Here is a 19,618-nt window from a genome sequence, read left to right as displayed (position 1 = left end):
CCTGTCTCGATCTGGAAGGTATTACTGGGTGAGCTCTGACAGTGTGTAACGTACCTGTATCGATCTGGAAGGTATTACTGGGTGAGCTCAGACAGTGTGTAACGTACCTGTCTCGATCTGGAAGGTATTACTGGGTGAGCTCAGACAGTGTGTAACGTACCTGTCTCGATCTGGAAGGAATTACTGGGTGAGCTCAGACAGTGTGTAACGTACCTGTCTCGATCTGGAAGGTATTACTGGGTGAGCTCAGACAGTGTGTAACGTACCTGTCTCGATCTGGAAGGTATTACTGGGTGAGCTCTGACAGTGTGTAACGTACCTGTATCGATCTGGAAGGTATTACTGGGTGAGCTCAGACAGTGTGTAACGTACCTGTATCGATCTGGAAGGTATTACTGGGTGAGTTCAGACAGTGTGTAACGTACCTGTCTCGATCTGGAAGGTATTACTGGGTGAGCTCAGACAGTGTGTAACGTACCTGTATCGATCTGGAAGGTATTACTGGGTGAGCTCAGACAGTGTGTAACGTACCTGTATCGATCTGGAAGGTATTACTGGGTGAGCTCAGACAGTGTGTAACGTACCTGTATCGATCTGGAAGGTATTACTGGGTGAGCTCAGACAGTGTGTAACGTACCTGTCTCGATCTGGAAGGTATTACTGGGTGAGCTCAGACAGTGTGTAACGTACCTGTATCGATCTGGAAGGTATTACTGGGTGAGCTCAGACAGTGTGTAACGTACCTGTCTCGATCTGGAAGGTATTACTGGGTGAGCTCAGACAGTGTGTAACGTACCTGTATCGATCTGGAAGGTATTACTGGGTGAGCTCAGACAGTGTGTAACGTACCTGTATCGATCTGGAAGGTATTACTGGGTGAGCTCAGACAGTGTGTAACGTACCTGTCTCGATCTGGAAGGTATTACTGGGTGAGCTCAGACAGTGTGTAACGTACCTGTATCGATCTGGAAGGTATTACTGGGTGAGCTCTGACAGTGTGTAACGTACCTGTATCGATCTGGAAGATATTACTGGGTGAGCTCAGACAGTGTGTAACGTACCTGTATCGATCTGGAAGGTATTACTGGGTGAGCTCTGACAGTGTGTGTTGACAGCAGTCACATGGAAGGTGTACTGGGTTCCGCAGGCCAGGTCAGGCACATTACAGGCAGTAGAATAAGAAGTGCAGGTGGAGTTAACACCTCCGCCGCCGTTGGCCAGGACTGTGTATGTCTGAGCCCCGGTGGAGGCATCCCAAGACACCCAGACAGAGTTAGAAATACAGTCCAGACTACCTTTAGCATTCTGGGGGACACATGGAGCTGTGGAAGGGGAGAAAAAAAGGTTTTAATGGTACTGTTCTACTGTTTGTTCTACTGTTTGTTCTACTGTCTGTTCTACTGTTCTACTGTTTGTTCTACTGTTGGTTCTACTGTTCTACTGTTTGTTCTACTGTTCTACATCCATGGAGAAAAGGGAAAAGCACGCACATAAAAAGGAGTGTTTCTTTTCGTTCGGTTCTGGTCTACACAGCAGGTGTGGATGGAATCATCTCGTTCCTCCTGGAGACTGTGTGTAACACTCCCCTATGAATGCAGTGTGTGTGTAACACTCCCCTATTAATGCAGTGTGTGTGTAACACTCCCCTATGAATGCAGTGTGTGTGTGTGTAACACTCCCCTATGAATGCAGTGTGTGTGTGTGTGTGTGTGTGTGTGTGTGTGTGTGTGTGTGTGTGTGTGTGTGTGTGTGTGTGTGTGTGTGTGTGTGTGTGTGTGTGTGTGTGTGTGTGTGTGTGTGTGTGTGTGTGTGTGTGTAACACTCCCCTATGAATGCAGTGTGTGTGTGTGTGTGTAACACTCCCCTATGAATGCAGTGTGTGTGTGTGTGTAACACTCCCCTATGAATGCAGTGTGTGTGTGTGTGTAACACTTCCTATGAATGCAGTGTGTGTGTGTGTGTGTGTGTGTGTGTGTGTGTGTGTGTGTGTGTGTGTGTGTGTGTGTGTGTGTGTGTGTGTGTGTGTGTGTGTGTGTGTGTGTGTGTGTGTGTGTGTGTGTGTGTGTGTGTGTGTAACACTTCCTATGAATGCAGTGTGTGTGTGTGTGTAACACTTCCTATGAATGCAGTGTGTGTGTGTGTGTGTAACACTTCCTATGAATGCAGTGTGTGTGTGTGTGTGTGTGTAACACTTCCTATGAATGCAGTGTGTGTGTGTGTGCGTGTAACACTCCCCTATGAATGCAGTGTGTGTGTGTGTGTGTAACACTCCCCTATGAATGCAGTGTGTGTGTGTGTAACACTCCCCTATGAATGCAGTGTGTGTGTGTGTGTAACACTCCCCTATGAATGCAGTGTGTGTGTGTGTGTAACACTTCCTATGAATGCAGTGTGTGTGTGTAACACTCCCCTATGAATGCAGTGTGTGTGTGTGTGTGTAACACTCCCCTATGAATGCAGTGTGTGTGTGTGTGTAACACTCCCCTATGAATGCAGTGTGTGTGTGTGTAACACTCCCCTATGAATGCAGTGTGTGTGTGTGTGTGTGTGTAACACTCCCCTATGAATGCAGTGTGTGTGTGTGTAACACTTCCTATGAATGCAGTGTGTGTGTGTGTGTGTGTGTGTGTGTGTGTGTGTGTGTGTGTGTGTGTGTGTGTGTGTGTGTGTGTGTGTGTGTGTGTGTGTGTGTGTGTGTGTGTGTGTGTGTGTGTGTGTGTGTGTGTGTGTGTGTGTGTGTGTGTAACACTTCCTATGAATGCAGTGTGTGTGTGTAACACTTCCTATGAATGCAGTGTGTGTGTGTGTGTGTAACACTTCCTATGAATGCAGTGTGTGTGTGTGTGTGTGTGTGTAACACTTCCTATGAATGCAGTGTGTGTGTGTGTGTGTAAAACTTCCTATGAATGCAGTGTGGGGGTCACCTGTGTTCTGGTCTTACCTGAGGAAACCGCTACGGCGCCACTGACTTTGCTCTTACAGCCACCTCTGATGGAGGTAACCGTGACGCTGTAGAGGTGTCCACATGGAAGGTTCTCAATGGAACACCCAGTTCTTATTGGAAGACCCCTGGAGTCACATGACAGGTCGGCGGAGCCGCTGGTCACAGCCGTCACATGGAAGGATTCGGCGTTAGGGTTGGGGGACCATGTGACCATCATGGAGCCGGCGGCACACTGTACATCCACAGCCACGTCCTGGGAAGGGCAGGGAGCTGCGAGGAGAGACAGAGGAGGCTAGTGATAATCTCAGGTTTCTAAGCCTATAGTGGAGTCACATTTGTTTCTGCATCAAGGCAGAGCTGCCCACCGAACAAGATTGAATAATTCAAACTCCAATCTGCTGTAATGTAGAGGTCAATTCTCCCTTTACCTGTCCTGATGTGTGCCGTGTCGCTGTCTACGCTGCTGCAGGTGTCGTCTTTGGAGACCACAGTGACGTTGTACGTCTGTCCACACTGCAGTCCGCTCAGATCACAGTGTGTCTGACTGTTGTTACACATCGCCTGGTGACCTCCATCTGTTGTGCCAACAGCCTGGTACAACACTGCGCCGCTGGCCCGCTCCCATGTCACCGCTGCAGAGTTAGAGAGGCACTGGAGGGATGCCTGCACATTGGTGGGGTTACAGGGGACTGAAAAGAGACAGGAAGGAGAGAGAATGGAAGAACATTTTAATTGTCTCCGCATTCTGATGTACTCTTACAGCGGGGCAAAAAAGTATTTAGTCAGCCACCAATTGTGCAAGTTCTCCCACTTAAAAAGATGAGAGAGGCCTGTAATTGTCATCATAGGTACACTTCAACTATGACAGACAAAATGAGAAGAAAAGAAATCCAGAAAATCACATTGTAGATTTTTAATGAATTTATTTGCAAATTATGGTGGAAAATAAGTATTTGCTCACCTACAAACAAGCAAGATTTCTGTAATTTCATCTTTAAGAGGCTCCTCTGTCCTGCACTCATTACCTGTATTAATGGCACCTGTTTGAACTTGTTATCAGTATAAAATACACCTGTCCACAACCTCAAACAGTCACACTCCAAACTCCACTATGGCCAAGACCCAAGAGCTGTCAAAGGACACCAGAAACAAAATTGTAGACCTGCACCAGGCTGGGAAGACTGAATCTGCAATAGGCAAGCAGCTTGTTTTAAAGAAATCAACTGTGGGAGCAATTATTAGGAAATGGAAGACATACAAGACCACTGATAATCTCCCTTGATCTGGGGCTCCACGCAAGATCTCACCCCGTGGGGTCAAAATGATCACAAGAACGGTGAGCAAAAATCCCAGAACCACACGGGGGGGACCTAGTGAATGACCTGCAGAGAGCTGGGACCAAAGTAACAAAGCCTACCATCAGTAACACACTACGCCGCCAGGGACTCAAATCCTGCAGTGCCAGACGTGTCCCCCTGCTTAAGCCAGTACATGTCCAGGCCTGTCTGAATTTTGCTAGAGAGCATTTGGATGATCCAGAAGAAGATTGGGAGAATGTCATATGGTCAGATGAAACCAAAATACAACTTTTTGGTAAAAACTCAACTCGTCGTGTTTGGAGGACAAAGAATGCTGAGTTGCATCCAAAGAACACCATACCCACTGTGAAGCATGGGGGAGGAAACATCATGCTTTGGGGCTGTTTTTCTGCAAAGGGACCAGGACGACTGATCCGTGTAAAGGAAAGAATGAATGGGGCCATGTATCGTGAGATTTTGAGTGAAAACCTCCTTCCATCTCAGCAAGGGCTTTGAAGATGAAACGTGGCTGGGTCTTTCAGCATGACAATGATCCCAAACACACTGCCCGGGCAACGAAGGAGTGGCTTCGTAAGAAGCATTTCAAGGTCCTGGAGTGGCCTAGCCAGTCTCCAGATCTCAACCCCATAGAAAATCTTTGGAGGGAGTTGAAAGTCCGTGTTGCCCAGCAACAGCCACAAAACATCACTGCTCTAGAGGAGAGCTGCATGGAGGAATGGGCCAAAATACCAGCAACAGTGTGTGAAAACCTTGTGAAGACTTACAGAAAACGTTTGACCTCTGCCATTGCCAACAAAGGGTATATAACAAAGTATTGAGATTAACTTTTGTTATTGACCAAATACTTATTTTCCACCATAATTTGCAAATAAATTCATAAAAAATCCTACAATGTGATTTTCTGGATTTTTTTTCTAATTTTGTCTGTCATAGTTGAGGTGTACCTATGATGAAAATTACAGGCCTCTCTCATCTTTTTAAGTGGGAGAACTTGCACAAAAAATACTTTTTTGCCCCACTGTATGTATTGTGGCATCTTTTGGTTAATTGAGACTGATAGTTCAATCAATCAATAACCTACCAGACTGCAGGCTCAGGTACGCATTACTGTTGTCACAACTCCCGTCCTGGGCTGTGACGGTTAGGTTGTACTGTTGGCCACAGTGCATGCTGGGTAGTCTGCAGCTGGTGGCGTTGCTGTCACACTGGGTCCGGTGTCCGTCGGGGCTGACCGCACGCACCAGGTAGGAAGACACAAGCTCTCCCTGTTCCCATGACACCAGTCCAGTGTTGCTTCCGCACTCCATCTGAGCACTGACATTCTGGGGCTCACAGAGTACTGCACACAGAGAAACCCTTAGAGGTTAGAAAGGAATCTACTGCAGAAAACATACCTGGTTAGAGGGGAATATAGGGTTCTGGAAATACTGGGGCAAGCTGCAATAATCTGTGGTGTGTGACGACCCAGACAAAACCCTAACAATGGCAGCTTGCTGCCCAAACATTGATCAAACATTCAATCAATTGCATTGAAGCTGAGTGTCTGGCTACATGAAGTTACCCACCAGCAGGTGTGTGCAGCTGTTCTCTATTATAATGAATCTACCTGTGTCCAGGTACACTAAATGCTACATGTAGGGTGACGACCTTACATGTGTTGAGTTGTACGGCGCTGCTGTCTGCGCTGTTACACACATCGTCAGAGGCTTGAACGGTGATGCTGTAGGACAGGCCACACAGCAGCTCAGGGAACTGGCAAGAGGTGTCACTGCTGTTGCATGATGATGCGTAGCCACCGTTGCCCTGGGCAACAGCTGTGTAGGAGGTGGCACCGTTGCTAGGCTCCCAAGATACTGACACAGAGCCAGAGTCACAGTCCATATTGGCCTCCAACTGCTCTGGTACACAGGGCGCTGAGAGAAAAGGAGAGAGAGTACACAGGTACATACCCCGTGCACATACAGTACGTACTGTATACAGTATAAACACACGGTTGGAATGAGAGGGTGACAGGTCACAGGAGAGGGTGTGTTATCGTCAGGGGCAGGACTAACCTGTCTGCATCTGTATGAGGGTGCTCTCTGATACGTTGCACTCGTTGCTCACGGCGTTGACACTGATGTTGTAGGTAGAGCCGCAGACGAGGTCCAATATGGAACAGACGTTTCCATCGGTCTCGCAGGCAGTCACGTCTCCCTCCATGCTCATAGCTTGGACAGTGTAGGAGTCTACTCCACTGCTGCTCTCCCACTCAACACGGGCTGAGTTAGCTAAACAGTTAAGCTGCGATACAACAGCCTGGGGAGGACAGGGGACTGGGAAGGGAGAGGAGGAGAGAGAGAGACCAATATTCACATTGCTAACATGAACTTTTATGATGCGTTCACTTGAAATGAGAACCGAATGAATGTTAATGCTAACAAATAGCATTAATATACTAATCTTGAAATGAGAACTGAATGAATGTTAATGCTAACAAATAGCATTAATATACTAATCTTGAAATGAGAACTGAATGAATGTTAATGCTAACAAATAGCATTAATATACTAATCTTGAAATGAGAACTGAATGAATGTTAATGCTAACAAATAGCATTAATATACTAATCTTGAAATGAGAACTGAATGAATGTTAATGCTAACAAATAGCATTAATATACTAATCTTGAAATGAGAACTGAATGAATGTTAATGCTAACAAATAGCATTAATATACTAATCTTTTTCAACTCAATGCTGATGGGTTATTACGGTATGCTGGATCAGTGATATCTCTCACATAATTGTCTCCTTCTGGCATCTGCATTATATAATGGTAGTTGTTGTGTCTAGTAGTATAGTTAACTCACCTGATGACACTTTCACGCTGGTGCTCGGGAAGCTGTCACACTGGCCATCAGATGCCCTCAAGATGACAGTGTATGTCTGTCCACAGGCTAACTCCATAAGTTCACAGTTGGTGTGGTTTGTGTTGCAGGTGGCTGTCTGTTCGTCCCCTGACTGAGCCGTGGCGGTGTAGGTCACAGCTCCCTCAGCGTAGGCCCACTCCAGCAGAACTGAGTCTGTGTAGCAGTCCAGGAGAACCCCAGTGATCTCAGGAGTACAGGGGACTGCAGGGGAGAGGAGCGTGGTATGAGTGGGAAAGTGATGAATAGTACATTGGGAGAATAGGACATTGGTAGACACTAGAGTGTGGAAGACCCACCGTAAATGAGAGAATTATATATAAGGTGTTTGGGTGAGACTAAAGGTGAGATGAGGTGATTTTTCTATCGGCCGAACTTCTACAGTATCAATCTGAGCTGTTTAACCTGTTGAGTACAGTTAGACCTACTATGTTCTCTGTGTTCCGACTGTGTATGCAGTGTACAGGTACTACCTGTTGTGTACAGTTAGACCTACTATGTGCTCTGTGTTCTGACTGTGTATGCAGTGTACAGGTACTACCTGGTGTGTACAGTTAGACCTACTATGTGCTCTGTGTTCTGACTGTGTATGCAGTGTACAGGTACTACCTGGTGTGTACAGTTAGACCTACTATGTGCTCTGTGTTCTGACTGTGTATGCAGTGTACAGGTACTACCTGTTGTGTACAGTTAGACCTACTATGTGCTCTGTGTTCTGACTGTGTATGCAGTGTACAGGTACTACCTGGTGTGTACAGTTAGACCTACTATGTGCTCTGTGTTCTGACTGTGTATGCAGTGTACAGGTACTTCCTGGTGTGTACAGTTAGACCTACTATGTGCTCTGTGTTCTGACTGTGTATGCAGTGTACAGGTACTTCCTGGTGTGTACAGTTAGACCTACTATGTGCTCTGTGTTCTGACTGTGTATGCAGTGTACAGGTACTTCCTGGTGTGTACAGTTAGACCTACTATGTGCTCTGTGTTCTGACTGTGTATGCAGTGTACAGGTACTACCTGGTGTGTACAGTATCTCACCTGTCTGGAACTCTGCCAAGTGGCTGGGCAGGCTGGAGCAGCGATCGTTCACCGCCACCACCTGCACGGTGTAGGGCACTCCGCAGATCAGGTTGGCCAGGATGCATTGTGGGTCAGTGCTCTCGCAGGAGGAGAGAGCGCCGCGGGGGCTTTGAGCCACGGCTCTGTAGGACAGCGCGCCCTGGGTGGGGCTCCAGGTCACTGAGGCTGTGTTGTCAGAACAGTCCATAACGGCCACAACATGGGTAGGGACACAGGGAACTGTGGAGAGGGACCGAGAAGGGTTACTCTTTTGAGAGGGAACATATGCGTTTTGTTAGTCTTTGGATGTGGATTCAGAGACCTCTGTACCCTGCCTGGTCTCTGGTCCATATGTGACATGTTTATTTCTATCACGGTTTAGCATGGTCTCTTAGTTTGTTAGTTGTGCAAGGACCTCTCTTCTGCTAGTCTGGTCTTTCTCTCTTGTGTTGAAGTGTCCTGTGGTCTGTCTCACCTGTGGTCAGGGTGTTGACGACACTGGGGTCGGAGTGACAATGTTGGTTGGATGCGGTGACGGTAACGGTATAGTTCTGGCCACAGCGCAGGTCGGGCATGCCGCACTGGAAGCTGGACGACATGCAGCTCTTTGATTGGCCGTCCTCGTGTTCCACCGTGGCGGTGTAGTACTCGGCTCCACCGTCGGACACCGCCCACATTACCACGGCGATGTTGGACAGACAGTCCATCGCACTAGAGATGGAGGTGGGATTGCAGGGCTCTGAAGGAGGGAAGATGAAAAGAATATGAGTTATGCACAGATTAAAATCTTTAAGAAGGCATACAGGTGTGCTTGGTGAAAGTGGACATGTTTGTTTAGCAAGTTGACATTTATTGGGATGAATATTGTATTGTTTTGGAGGCAGAGCTGAGCAGTATCCGCTTGATGGGCCAGCCACAAAGTCAAAATTGGCCAAAATGTGCTTTTTGTTCTTAATTTAGGGTTAGGCATAAGGTTAGCTGTGTGGTTTGGGTTACGTTTAGGGTTAGGCATAAGGTTAGCTGTGTGGTTAGGGTTAAGTTTAGGGTTAGGGTTAGGTTTATGACTTTTTGGCTAGGCCTGCTTGTGACCACCCTGCAAAGCTGCTTCCAGGACAAGATTCATCCCAATAAATGTCAACCTGCGTTTGTTTATGGTTACATTGGCGTGCTTAATAACAGTGTAGCACCTGTCACAGTACCTGTCTGTAACTAATTGTTCTACACAGTGTCTGTGAGTGTATGTATGACATCTGTGTCGTGCAGGTGGGCTGGGTGTGATGTTATGTACCTGTCCTGAGTGTTGCAGGTGGGCTTGGTGTGATGTTATGTACCTGTCCTGAGTGTTGCAGGTGGGCTTGGTGTGATGTTATGTACCTGTCCTGAGTGTTGCAGGGGTGGAGGGTGCACTCCTGCACTCTGAATCCACTGCCTGGGCAGACAGGTAGTACTCCTGACCACACTGGAACTCTGAGATGTAAGCGTTGGTGTCATTGGTGCTCAGCTCCACTTTGTGGCCGGCGTTGGTCTCTGCAGTCACCATGTAGAAGTCGGCACCGTGGCTCAGGTCCCAGGTCAGGGAGCCAACCCTCCTGCCACAGTCCAGAGTGGGCACCAGATTCTGGGGCACGCAGGGAGCTGTGGAAGATAACAAAACAAGACAGTTAAACACCAACAGGATGAATATTTTGGCAATGGGGGAGACGTGGGTAACTGTGGTGGGTAAAACTGTGCCACAGACAAGGGGTAACTGGGACAATAGTATGACTGAGTAGGTGTGTGTCGTGCCTACCTGTGCGTACGGTGGTGCTGTTGCTAGGGGAGCTGCTGCACAGGTAGTCGTTGGAGATGACGTGGACGGTGTAGAGGTCTCCACAGTGCAGGTCCTCCCAGGTGCAGCTGGTAGAGTTGGTGGTGCACATGTGGGTGTGGCCGTCTGTTCCGACAGCGACAGCGGTGTAGGACTCCGCCCCTTCGCTCTCGGCCCAGCTCACTGAGCCCAGGCTGTTCTCACACACAGTGTAGCTCTCCACATGCTGGGGCACACAGGGGGCTGGGGACAGAAACACAACACTCATATAGACTTGTGTGACTGTAATATTTTCTGTTAACTTTTTATTGTTTATTTCACTTTTGTTTATCCATTCCACTTCACTTGCTTTGGCAATGTAAACATATGTTTCCCATGCCAATAAAGTCCCTTGAATTGAATTATAGCCTGGCCCTAGACAACATACTGTCATAGCTGCAGGGGGAGACCAGGTATGTAAACAGATGCAAAGTCTTTGTTTGGATTTGTTTTGGCATGAATGTGCTTCCATAATCAAGGCCCACACATGGAGACACAGAATTGAGCTGTGCACCTGCACGGACGGACATAGGCTAGATCTAATAATAATAATAATAATAATAATAATAATAATAATAATAATAATAATAATAATAATAATAATAATAATAATAATATATGCTATTTAGCAGACGCTTTTATCCAAAGCGACTTACAGTCATGTGTGCATACATTCTATGTATGGGTGGTCCCGGGGATCGAACCCACTACCCTGGCGTTACAAGCGCCATGCTCTACCAACTGAGCTACAGAAGGACCATGAGATACATAGCATGTTAGTAGATTATACGTAGCCTGCTTTACTTAACACTAAACATAAGGAGTGTATTTCTGTGAAGTTATTAAATATCTCCACGTACCAGTCCTGAACTCTGCAGCATCACTGATTGGGCTATCACAACTTTCGTCCTGGCCAATCACAGTGAAGCTGTAGGTCTGTCCGCAGGGCAGCTCCGCCTCCAGGCTGCTTTCATTGGTCTGGAATGCTGTCATGTATCCCAGGTCTCCCATGGCCGTCACCATGTAGACCACCGCCCCCTCGGCCTCGGCCCACGCCACAACCACCATTGTCTCACTGTCGCATGACCCTGTAGCTGTCACCTGGTCTGGCTGGCAAGGTTCTACGCAGGTAAAAGGGAAAGGTTGGGTTCGGGACTTTATTGCATTGAATTTTGAATTGTTGATAGCATGAAGAATATTGCTACATAAATGTATGTACATTTTGTTCTTTGATCATAGAATTGTCAGTGCTGGGAGGTGCGTAATTGATCAAACGTACAGAATACACAGAATTGTGCAACATAAGGCACATGCAAGAGGGACATGACAACAGTGAGAGATTGTAGAAGAGTAGGGGATTGACAGGTAGATTGACCAGGTGAAAAAGTCTTACCTGTTTTGATCTCGACAGTGCTGCTGAGTTCACTCTGACACAGGCTGCTGTGGGCGGTCACAGTGAAGCTGTAGGTCTCCCCACAGTCCAGAGCAGGGAACTGGCAGCTAGAGCTGCTAGTGTTGCAGGACCCAGTAGATCCTCCAGCCCTGGAGGTGGCGCTAGCAACATAGAACTGCAGCCCTTCTCTCTGCTCCCAGGACAAGGTGGCAGTGTGGGTCCCACATTGCAGGTCCACTCCCACATGCAGGGGGGGGCAGGGACCTAAGGGTCAGAGGTCAAATTGAGTCAGTATACAGACCATGTGAGAGTTTGTACAGTAGGGTAACTTATTGTACATTACCATACAGGCATTACAGGGCACTAAAGACCTGCACCGCAGTACAGGTTTCTATGACACACTAGCGCTAGTAGATACTAGAGCACTGTATTGCACATGCATCCAACAATAGTTATGACAATTCTGTGATTTAGTGACCACAGCTCTATTTCTTTAATTAACATTTTGGTCTTTTAGCAGACGCTCTTATCCAGAGTGATTTATAGTCAGTGCATTCAACTAAGGCAGATAAACTACAACATATCAGTCATTGCAAGTAAAAAAAACAACTTTCCTCAATGAACCTCTATTTATAAATAGTGTTTGAGGCTCCTGTGTCCGTGCTCTCTACTCACGTGTGCTGAAGCTGACCCCAGACAGGGTCTCCACCTGGCAGTTGTGGTTGATGGCGGTCATGGTGATTTCGTAGTCCTCACCACAGGCCAGCTCGGTCATGTTGCAGTAATTTTCCTCTGTGTGGCAGGAGGCCTGGTGCCCGTCGCTGCCTAAAGCAGTGAGGATGTAGGACTGGGCTCCATTGCTCCAGCCCCAGGTCACCAGGGCCGTGGCGTTATCACAGTCCACCTCTGCCTCCATGCTGGCGGGGACACATGGAGCTGGGACGGGACGGAGAAACTCGTTAGTACTTTATCTTTTTTCTATTGTCTACTATATCCAGTGAATTTTCTTAATGGCAATTATACTGGGGCTTTATGTATCAAGTGTTTCAGAGTACTGGTCTAAGATCAGTTTAGCATTTTCAATAAGATTATATGGACATGAGGGACCTGATCCTAAATCAGCTCTCTATGCTTGAGACATAAGGTCCCTGATCTCAGATTTGTTTCTGTACTCACCACTAAAGGAATGTTCCCTTGCTATGTTACTGACCTGAGGCCAGCAGAACAGTGGTAGAGTCGGTGCTATTAAGAGTGTCTCCCAGGGCTCTGACGCGGGCGTAGTAAACTGTGCCACAGTTCAGTCCCTCTACCCTACAGGAAGTGTGGTGTGCCAAGGTGTGGCAGGACAGAGAGTCTCCATTGCGTCCGTTGAAGAATGCTATGTATCCCACTGCCCCAACGCTCAACTCCCAGGAAATAGCGCCTGTTCCAGTCTCGCAGTCAACACTTGTCTCTACATTGTTGGGAGGACAGGGCTCTGAAACACACACAACAAGGGACACCATGGATAACGGTGCAGATGGTCTGGCTGCTTCGAAAAATTTCAAAATACTGTTTCAAATGAAAATATAATATGAAGATATGAGTGTATCCAGTAGCCACGGTGGTACATTACATTATACTGGTCTATGTGTTATAGCTGGGTAGGGTATTATGTATTATCATAACTAGGTGAGAGGGACTCACCTGTCTTGAGGTTGATAGACTTGGACGTAGCCATGCCTTGGCAGATGTTGTTGTGTGCGGTGACGGTGACGTTGTACACCTGGCTACAGGCCATGTTGTAGAGGGCACAGTAGGTGTCACTGGTGTTGCAGCTGATAAGGTGACCCTCCTCCGTCACTGCCTCAACGCTGTACAGGGTAGCACCCTGACTCACGTCCCACAACACCTGGCCTATGGTCAGGCTGTACTTAGCACTCAGGTGGAAAGGTACACAGGGCTCTGAGAACAGACAAGATAAGGTAGAATTGGAAGTGGGGAGATCCCATCGCATGGATCTAATTGCAATATTATACCACATGTAGAAGGTTTAGTGTATCGGTAACTGCCCAAATAACGGAAACACTTGAGTAAATGAGGGATACAAAGTGTATTGAAAGCAGTTGCTTCCACACATGGTGTGGTTACTGAGTTAATTAAGCAATTAACATCCCATCATGCTTAGGGTCATGTATAAAAATGCTGGCCAGCCCATTATTTTGGCTACCATGGCTATTCCCCCATAGGATGACAATACCCCCACCCACAGGGCACGAATGGTCACTGAACGGTTTGATGAGCTTGAAAATGATGTGAACCATATGCCATGGCCGTCTCAGTCACCACATCTCAACCCAATTTAATACTTATGGGAGATTCTGGATCGGCGCCTGAGACGTCGTTTTAGTGCTGAGCGGTTAGTGCTTTTTGAAGTCGTTTCGGTTTGATAATAAAAAAATGATCACGGTTTTCGATTTCGGTTTCAATGTTGTTGTTTTTTAACATTAAAATGCACTATGTATTATGTGGGTTGAATTCTGTAACACTGAATAAAACAATAAAATTGGCAGTAACTGCCCATTACTGCTTATCACTTAATAACCATCATTTATTCTTCTTTGGACACTGTGTTAACTAACCTCCACATGAGCTTCAATGTCATACAACTCTCCTTCTGTGGCCTCCAACTGCTCTTAAATGGAAGGAAAACTAAATGCATGCTCTTCAACCGATCGCTGCCCACACCTGCCCACACCGCTCTGACTTAGAATATGTGGACAACTATAAATACCCAGGTGTCTGGTTAGACTGTAAACTCTCCTTCCAGACTCACATTAAGCATCTCCAATCCAAAATTAAATCTAGAATCAGCTTTCTATTTCGCAACAAAGCATCCTTCACTCATGCTGCCAAACATACCCTCGTAAAACTGACTATCCTACTGATTCTTGACTTTGGCGATGTCATTTACAAAATAGTCTCCAACACTACTCAGCAAATTGGATGCAGTCTATCACAGTGCCATCTGTTTTGTCACCAAAGCCCCATATACTACCCACCACTGCGACCTGTATGCTCTTGTTGGCTGGCCCTCGCTTTATATGCGTTGCCAAACCCACTGGCTCTAGCTCAACTATTGCCAAACCCACTGGCTCTAGGTCAACTATAAGTCTTTGCTAGGTAAAGCCCTGCCTTATCTCAGCTCACTGGTCACCATAGCATCACCCACCCGTAGCATGTGCTCCAGCAGGTATATCTCACTGGTCATCCCAAAAGCCAATTCCTCAATATCTCCCTCCCTCATTAACTTTAAGCACCAGCTGTCAGTGCAGCTCACAGATCACTGCACCTGTACATAGCCCATCTGTAAATAGCCCATCCAACTACCTCATCCCCATACTGTTATTTATTTAGTTTATTCTGCTCCTTTGCACCCCAGTATCTTTACTTGCACACTCATCTTCTGCACATTTATCACTCCAGTGTTTAATTGCTATATTGTAATTATTTTGCCACTATGGCCTATTTATTGCCTCACCCCCCTTATCCTACCTCATTTGCACACACTGTATATAGACATTTTCTATTGTATTATTGACTGCATGTTTGTTTATTCCATGTTTAACTCTGTGTTGTTGTCTGTGTAGCACTGCTTTGCTTTATCTTGGCCAGGTCGCATTTGTAAATGAGAACTTGTTCTCAGCTAGCCTACCTCGTTAAATAAAGGTGAAATAAAAATAATCACATTACTTTAATCAAATATTTCAATTTGTGTATATTTGTTTTATTTGATGACTATTATTTAATTCCAAGTCATCATCTCATCTCTATAGAGCTGCTGCCTATGCTGTCTGACAAAATCACTATTTTAGTAGTTATTCAAAGTAAATAAGGCATACTTTTATGACTTCTGAATACCAACTATCAATCCCTTGCGAAGAAACTTCTTTCTATCTCTCTCAATCATGTGTTCTTTCTTCTATCAGTCTCCATATCTGCTCCGCATAGACCGAACAAGTGTAAGCAGAGATGCAATGGATTATGGTCATTGTAGTTAATACCACATTTTCTACGCTAAACTATGTAGAATATTAGTCTGTTGAAAACTACAACTCTCTACTACAACGCACAGTGCAGGTTTGATCTGCACATTGAGCTCACAGAAAAAATAGAGCAAAGTGGAATTCAAATAATTGAACTGACATCGGTCAATTAGTTGTTTAAAAAATGAAAAATAACTATAATGTCAGTTAATCACTCAGCACTACAGCGTTGTCCAGCACCACCAACAAAACATCAAATTATGAAATGTATTGTGGAATAATGGTGATGCATCCCTCTAATAGAGTTCCAGACACATATAGAATCTATGCCAAGGTGCATTGAAGTTGTTCTGGCTCGTGGTGGCCCAACGCCCTACTAAGACGCTTTATGTTGGTATTTCCTTTATTCTGTAAGTTACCGGTAAATATCATTACATTCTAAAGTATTTTTTTGTCAGGTTGATATACAATAACATGGAGGAAGCATCAACTGACCAGTGACCAGTTGTGCTGTCATCGTAGCCATGCTACTGCAGCTCTCTCCCCAGGCCTGTACAGACACAGAGTAACTCTCTCCGCAGGCCAGGCCCCCCAGCTCACAGAAGGTGTTGCTGGTCTCACAGGTGACGGCGTGGCCGGACAGGGTGGTGGCTGTAGCCACGTAGGACACAGTCCCGGCACTCATAGACCAGGACACCATGGCAACACGGGCCTCGCAGTCCATCACTGTCTCAATGTTACGAGGCGCACAGGGTGCTGGTGGAAGAGAGAGAAGGATAGAGGAAGAGAGTCGTCTCGGAAGTACAAGTTAGGTCAAATGTAAGTCATATAGGTTCAGTTTTTCAGTGCTTTGCCTACAACATTGATATAAATGGTGAACAAAACGGCCCTGAAATGGATATTCAGGAAAATGTATGTTTGACTGCAGACTGACAGACTGACCTAAGTATGGTTCCCTCTAGATAGAGGGAATGTGTGTGAGACTTCCTTATCCCTTCCTACCTGCGTGGGTGTCGGTGACGTCAGTAGATGGGCTGCTGCATGATCCGTCGGAGGCAGCTACAGTGACATGGTAGATCTGACCACAGCTGAGTGTGGTGACGTTACAGGAGGCTGCTCCACTCAGGGCTTTACAGGTGGTGGAGCTTCCGTCGCTGTCCTGCAGGGTGGCTATGTAGGAGTCAGCCCCCGAGCTCTTAGACCACGACACGTGCATGGCGTTGGCTGTACAGTCCATCACAGTGGACACAGTGGCAGGAATGCAGGGTGCTGAAGGGGCAGAGGGATAGACAGGGACATGGTTAGGTTTGGGTTTAGGGCGATACGCCAGGGCTTAGTGTGCGGTGTACTATGCAGTGTATACGTGTTATATGAGTGTTCACCAATGAGCTGGATTTTTTTACATCGCTGTGAGTGTTTATGAATATCTACAGTTGAAGTCTGAAGTTTACATACACCTTAGCCAAATACATTTAAACCCAGTTGTTCACAATTACTGACATTTAATTCTAGTAAAAATTCCCTGTCTTAGGTCAGCTAGGATCACCACTTTATTTAAGAATTTGAAATGTCAGAATAATAGTAGAGAGAATGATTTATTTCAGCTTTTATTTCTTTCATCACATTCCCAGTGGGTCAGAAGTTTACATACACTCAATTAGTATTTGGTAGTATTGCCTTTCAATTGTTAAACTCGGGTCAAACATTTTGGGTAGACTTCCACAAGCTTTCCACAGTAAGTTGGGAGAATTTTGGCCCATTCCTCTTGACAGAGCTGGTATAACTGAGTCAGGTTTGTAGACCTCCTTGCTCGCACACGCTTTTTCAGTTCTGCCCACAAATTTTCTATAGTATTGAGGTAAGGGCTTTATGATGGCCAATACAATACCTTGACTTTGTTGTCCTCAAGCCATTTTGCCACAACTTTGGAATTATGCTTTGGGTCATTGTCCATTTGGAAGACCCATTTGCGACCGAGCTTTGACTTCCTGACTGATGTCTTGCTTCAATATATCCACATAATTGTCCTCCCTCATGATGCCATCTATTTTGTGAAGTGCACCAGTCCCTCCTGCATCAAAGCACCCCCACAACATGATGCTGCCACCCCCGTGCTTCACGGTTGGGATGGTGTTCTTCGGCTTGCAAGCCTCCCCGTTTTTCCTCCAAACATAATGATGGTCATTATGGCCAAAACGTTCTATTTTGTTTCATCGGACCAGAGGACATTTCTCCAAAAAGTATGATCTTTGTCCCCATGTGCAGACGCAAACCGTACTGGCTTTTTTGTGGAGGTTTTGGAGCAGTGGCTCCTTCCTTGCTGAGTGTCCTTTCAGGTTATGTCGATATAGGATTAGTTTTACTGTGGATATTGATACTTTTCTATCTGTTTCCTCCAGCATCTTTCCAAGGTCCTTTGCTGTTGTTCTGGGATTGATTTGTACTTTTCGCACCAAAGTACGTTCATCTCAAGGAGACCGAATGCGTCTCCTTCCTGAGCGGTATGATTTCTGCGTGGTCCCATGGTGTTTATACTTGGGTACTATTGTTTGTACAGATGAATGTGGTACGTTCAGGCATTTAGAAATTGCTCCCAAGGATGAACCAGACTTGTGGAGTTCTTGGCTAATTTTTCTGAGGTCTTGGCTGATTTATTTTGATTTTCCCATGATGTCAAGCAAAGAGGCATTGAGTTTGAAGGTGGCCTTGAAATACATCCACAGGTAGACCTTCAATTGGCTCAAATGATGTCAATTAGCCTATCAGAAGCTTCTAAAGCCATGATGGAATTTTCTGGAATTTTCCAAACTGTTTAAAGGCACAGTGAACTTAGTGTATGTAAACTTCTGACCGACTGGAATTGTAATACAGTGAATTATAAGTGTAATAATGTGTCTGTAAACTATTGTTGGAAAGATTACTTGTGTAATGCACAAAGTAGATGTCCTAACCGACTTGCCAAAACTATAGTTTGTTAACAAGAAATTTGGAGTGGTTGATAAACTAGTTTTAATGACCCCAACCTAAATGTATGTAGACTTCTGACTTCAACTGTCTGCTTATAAAGTGTCTACATTTTCCCATATGTGTGTTGTGAGCTCACCTGTCTTGAGCTCCACAGTGTCACTCACAGGGCTGGTGCAGTCACTGTCTCGTGCCACCATGGTGGCGGTGTAGTGCTGGCCGCAGTGCAGGCCGGTGAGATCACAGTGGGTCTCATGGGACATGCATCCTGCAACGTGTCCGTCGGTTCCGGTAGCCTCTACAGAGTAGAGTTGACCCCCACGGCTGGTGTTCCACATCATATTGGCCACATTACTGCTGCAGCTCACACTGGCCTGCAGACGCTGGGGTGTGCAGGGTACTGTGGGGAAGAATAGAACTAAAGTCACTTTCATTCAGCAACACTGTAAAGCCATGACTGAGAGATGTTTATAATGGGATCTAGTCTAAGGCTTTTGGTGAAGTGTTGAGTGCCCATACTACTTCTTAATATGTACTCTGTCTGTGTCAGATATGTAACTGTTGTGACTACAAAATTATGTTCTAATAGCTCTGACAGTGGAGTGGCTAAATATTTTAGGAGGTGTATTGTCTGTGTTTAATATGTGTGAGATAGATAGACTGGTCCTCAGTTAGTAGGTGTTTTGTCAAGGTCCTCACAAGGATAGAAACGTGTGTGCGTGTGTGTGCGTACCTGTTCTGACAATAGTCCCCATGCTCTCCGAGGTGTTACAGGTGCGTCCCTCAGCGGTTACCGCCAGGATGTACGTCTCTCCGCAGGGCAGCTGTGTGATGTCACATCCTGTCCCATCGGTGGTGCAGAAGGTGGTCTCTCCGTCTGTGCGCTCCAGGGTGGCCGTGTACATCAGAGCTCCCACGCTGGGGGTCCAGGACACACTCACTGTATGGTTCTCACAACCCACCTTGGTCTGCGTGTCTTGGGGAGGGCAAGGGGCTGGGTGGGATGGGGGACAGAGGTTCAGTGAGGTGCACATACAGTATACACAGGTGGTACAACCAAACACTGTGAAAAATGCCAAAATGCCAACCAAATATAAATGTCACTAGGACAATATACTGCTAAATATACATTTCAGCTACTTCAATATAAATGTTAACAA

General features: G+C 46.1%; 1 protein-coding gene across 1 annotated transcript in view; it reads right to left on the bottom strand.

Annotated features, from left to right (window-relative positions):
* LOC123996675 overlaps positions 1-19,618 on the bottom strand; it is a 40,388-nt gene that overhangs the window by 8,012 nt on the left and 12,758 nt on the right. The window contains exons 13-32 of the mRNA XM_046300272.1: positions 19,192-19,452; positions 18,598-18,858; positions 16,497-16,763; positions 15,990-16,250; positions 13,156-13,413; positions 12,680-12,946; positions 12,145-12,405; positions 11,470-11,733; positions 10,937-11,197; positions 10,020-10,280; positions 9,605-9,865; positions 8,706-8,969; positions 8,210-8,470; positions 7,115-7,375; positions 6,318-6,578; positions 5,916-6,176; positions 5,345-5,602; positions 3,373-3,633; positions 2,942-3,214; positions 1,062-1,322 (exon numbers count right to left, since the gene is read on the bottom strand). Coding sequence (XP_046156228.1) covers positions 1,062-1,322; positions 2,942-3,214; positions 3,373-3,633; positions 5,345-5,602; positions 5,916-6,176; positions 6,318-6,578; positions 7,115-7,375; positions 8,210-8,470; positions 8,706-8,969; positions 9,605-9,865; positions 10,020-10,280; positions 10,937-11,197; positions 11,470-11,733; positions 12,145-12,405; positions 12,680-12,946; positions 13,156-13,413; positions 15,990-16,250; positions 16,497-16,763; positions 18,598-18,858; positions 19,192-19,452 — 5,244 coding nt within the window. The remainder of the gene's footprint in view (positions 1-1,061; positions 1,323-2,941; positions 3,215-3,372; positions 3,634-5,344; positions 5,603-5,915; positions 6,177-6,317; positions 6,579-7,114; positions 7,376-8,209; positions 8,471-8,705; positions 8,970-9,604; positions 9,866-10,019; positions 10,281-10,936; positions 11,198-11,469; positions 11,734-12,144; positions 12,406-12,679; positions 12,947-13,155; positions 13,414-15,989; positions 16,251-16,496; positions 16,764-18,597; positions 18,859-19,191; positions 19,453-19,618) is intronic.

This window comes from Oncorhynchus gorbuscha, linkage group LG15 (genome assembly GCF_021184085.1).
Source record: "Oncorhynchus gorbuscha isolate QuinsamMale2020 ecotype Even-year linkage group LG15, OgorEven_v1.0, whole genome shotgun sequence".
NCBI lineage: Eukaryota > Metazoa > Chordata > Actinopteri > Salmoniformes > Salmonidae > Oncorhynchus > Oncorhynchus gorbuscha.
This window is presented reverse-complemented; position numbering and strand designations above follow the sequence as displayed.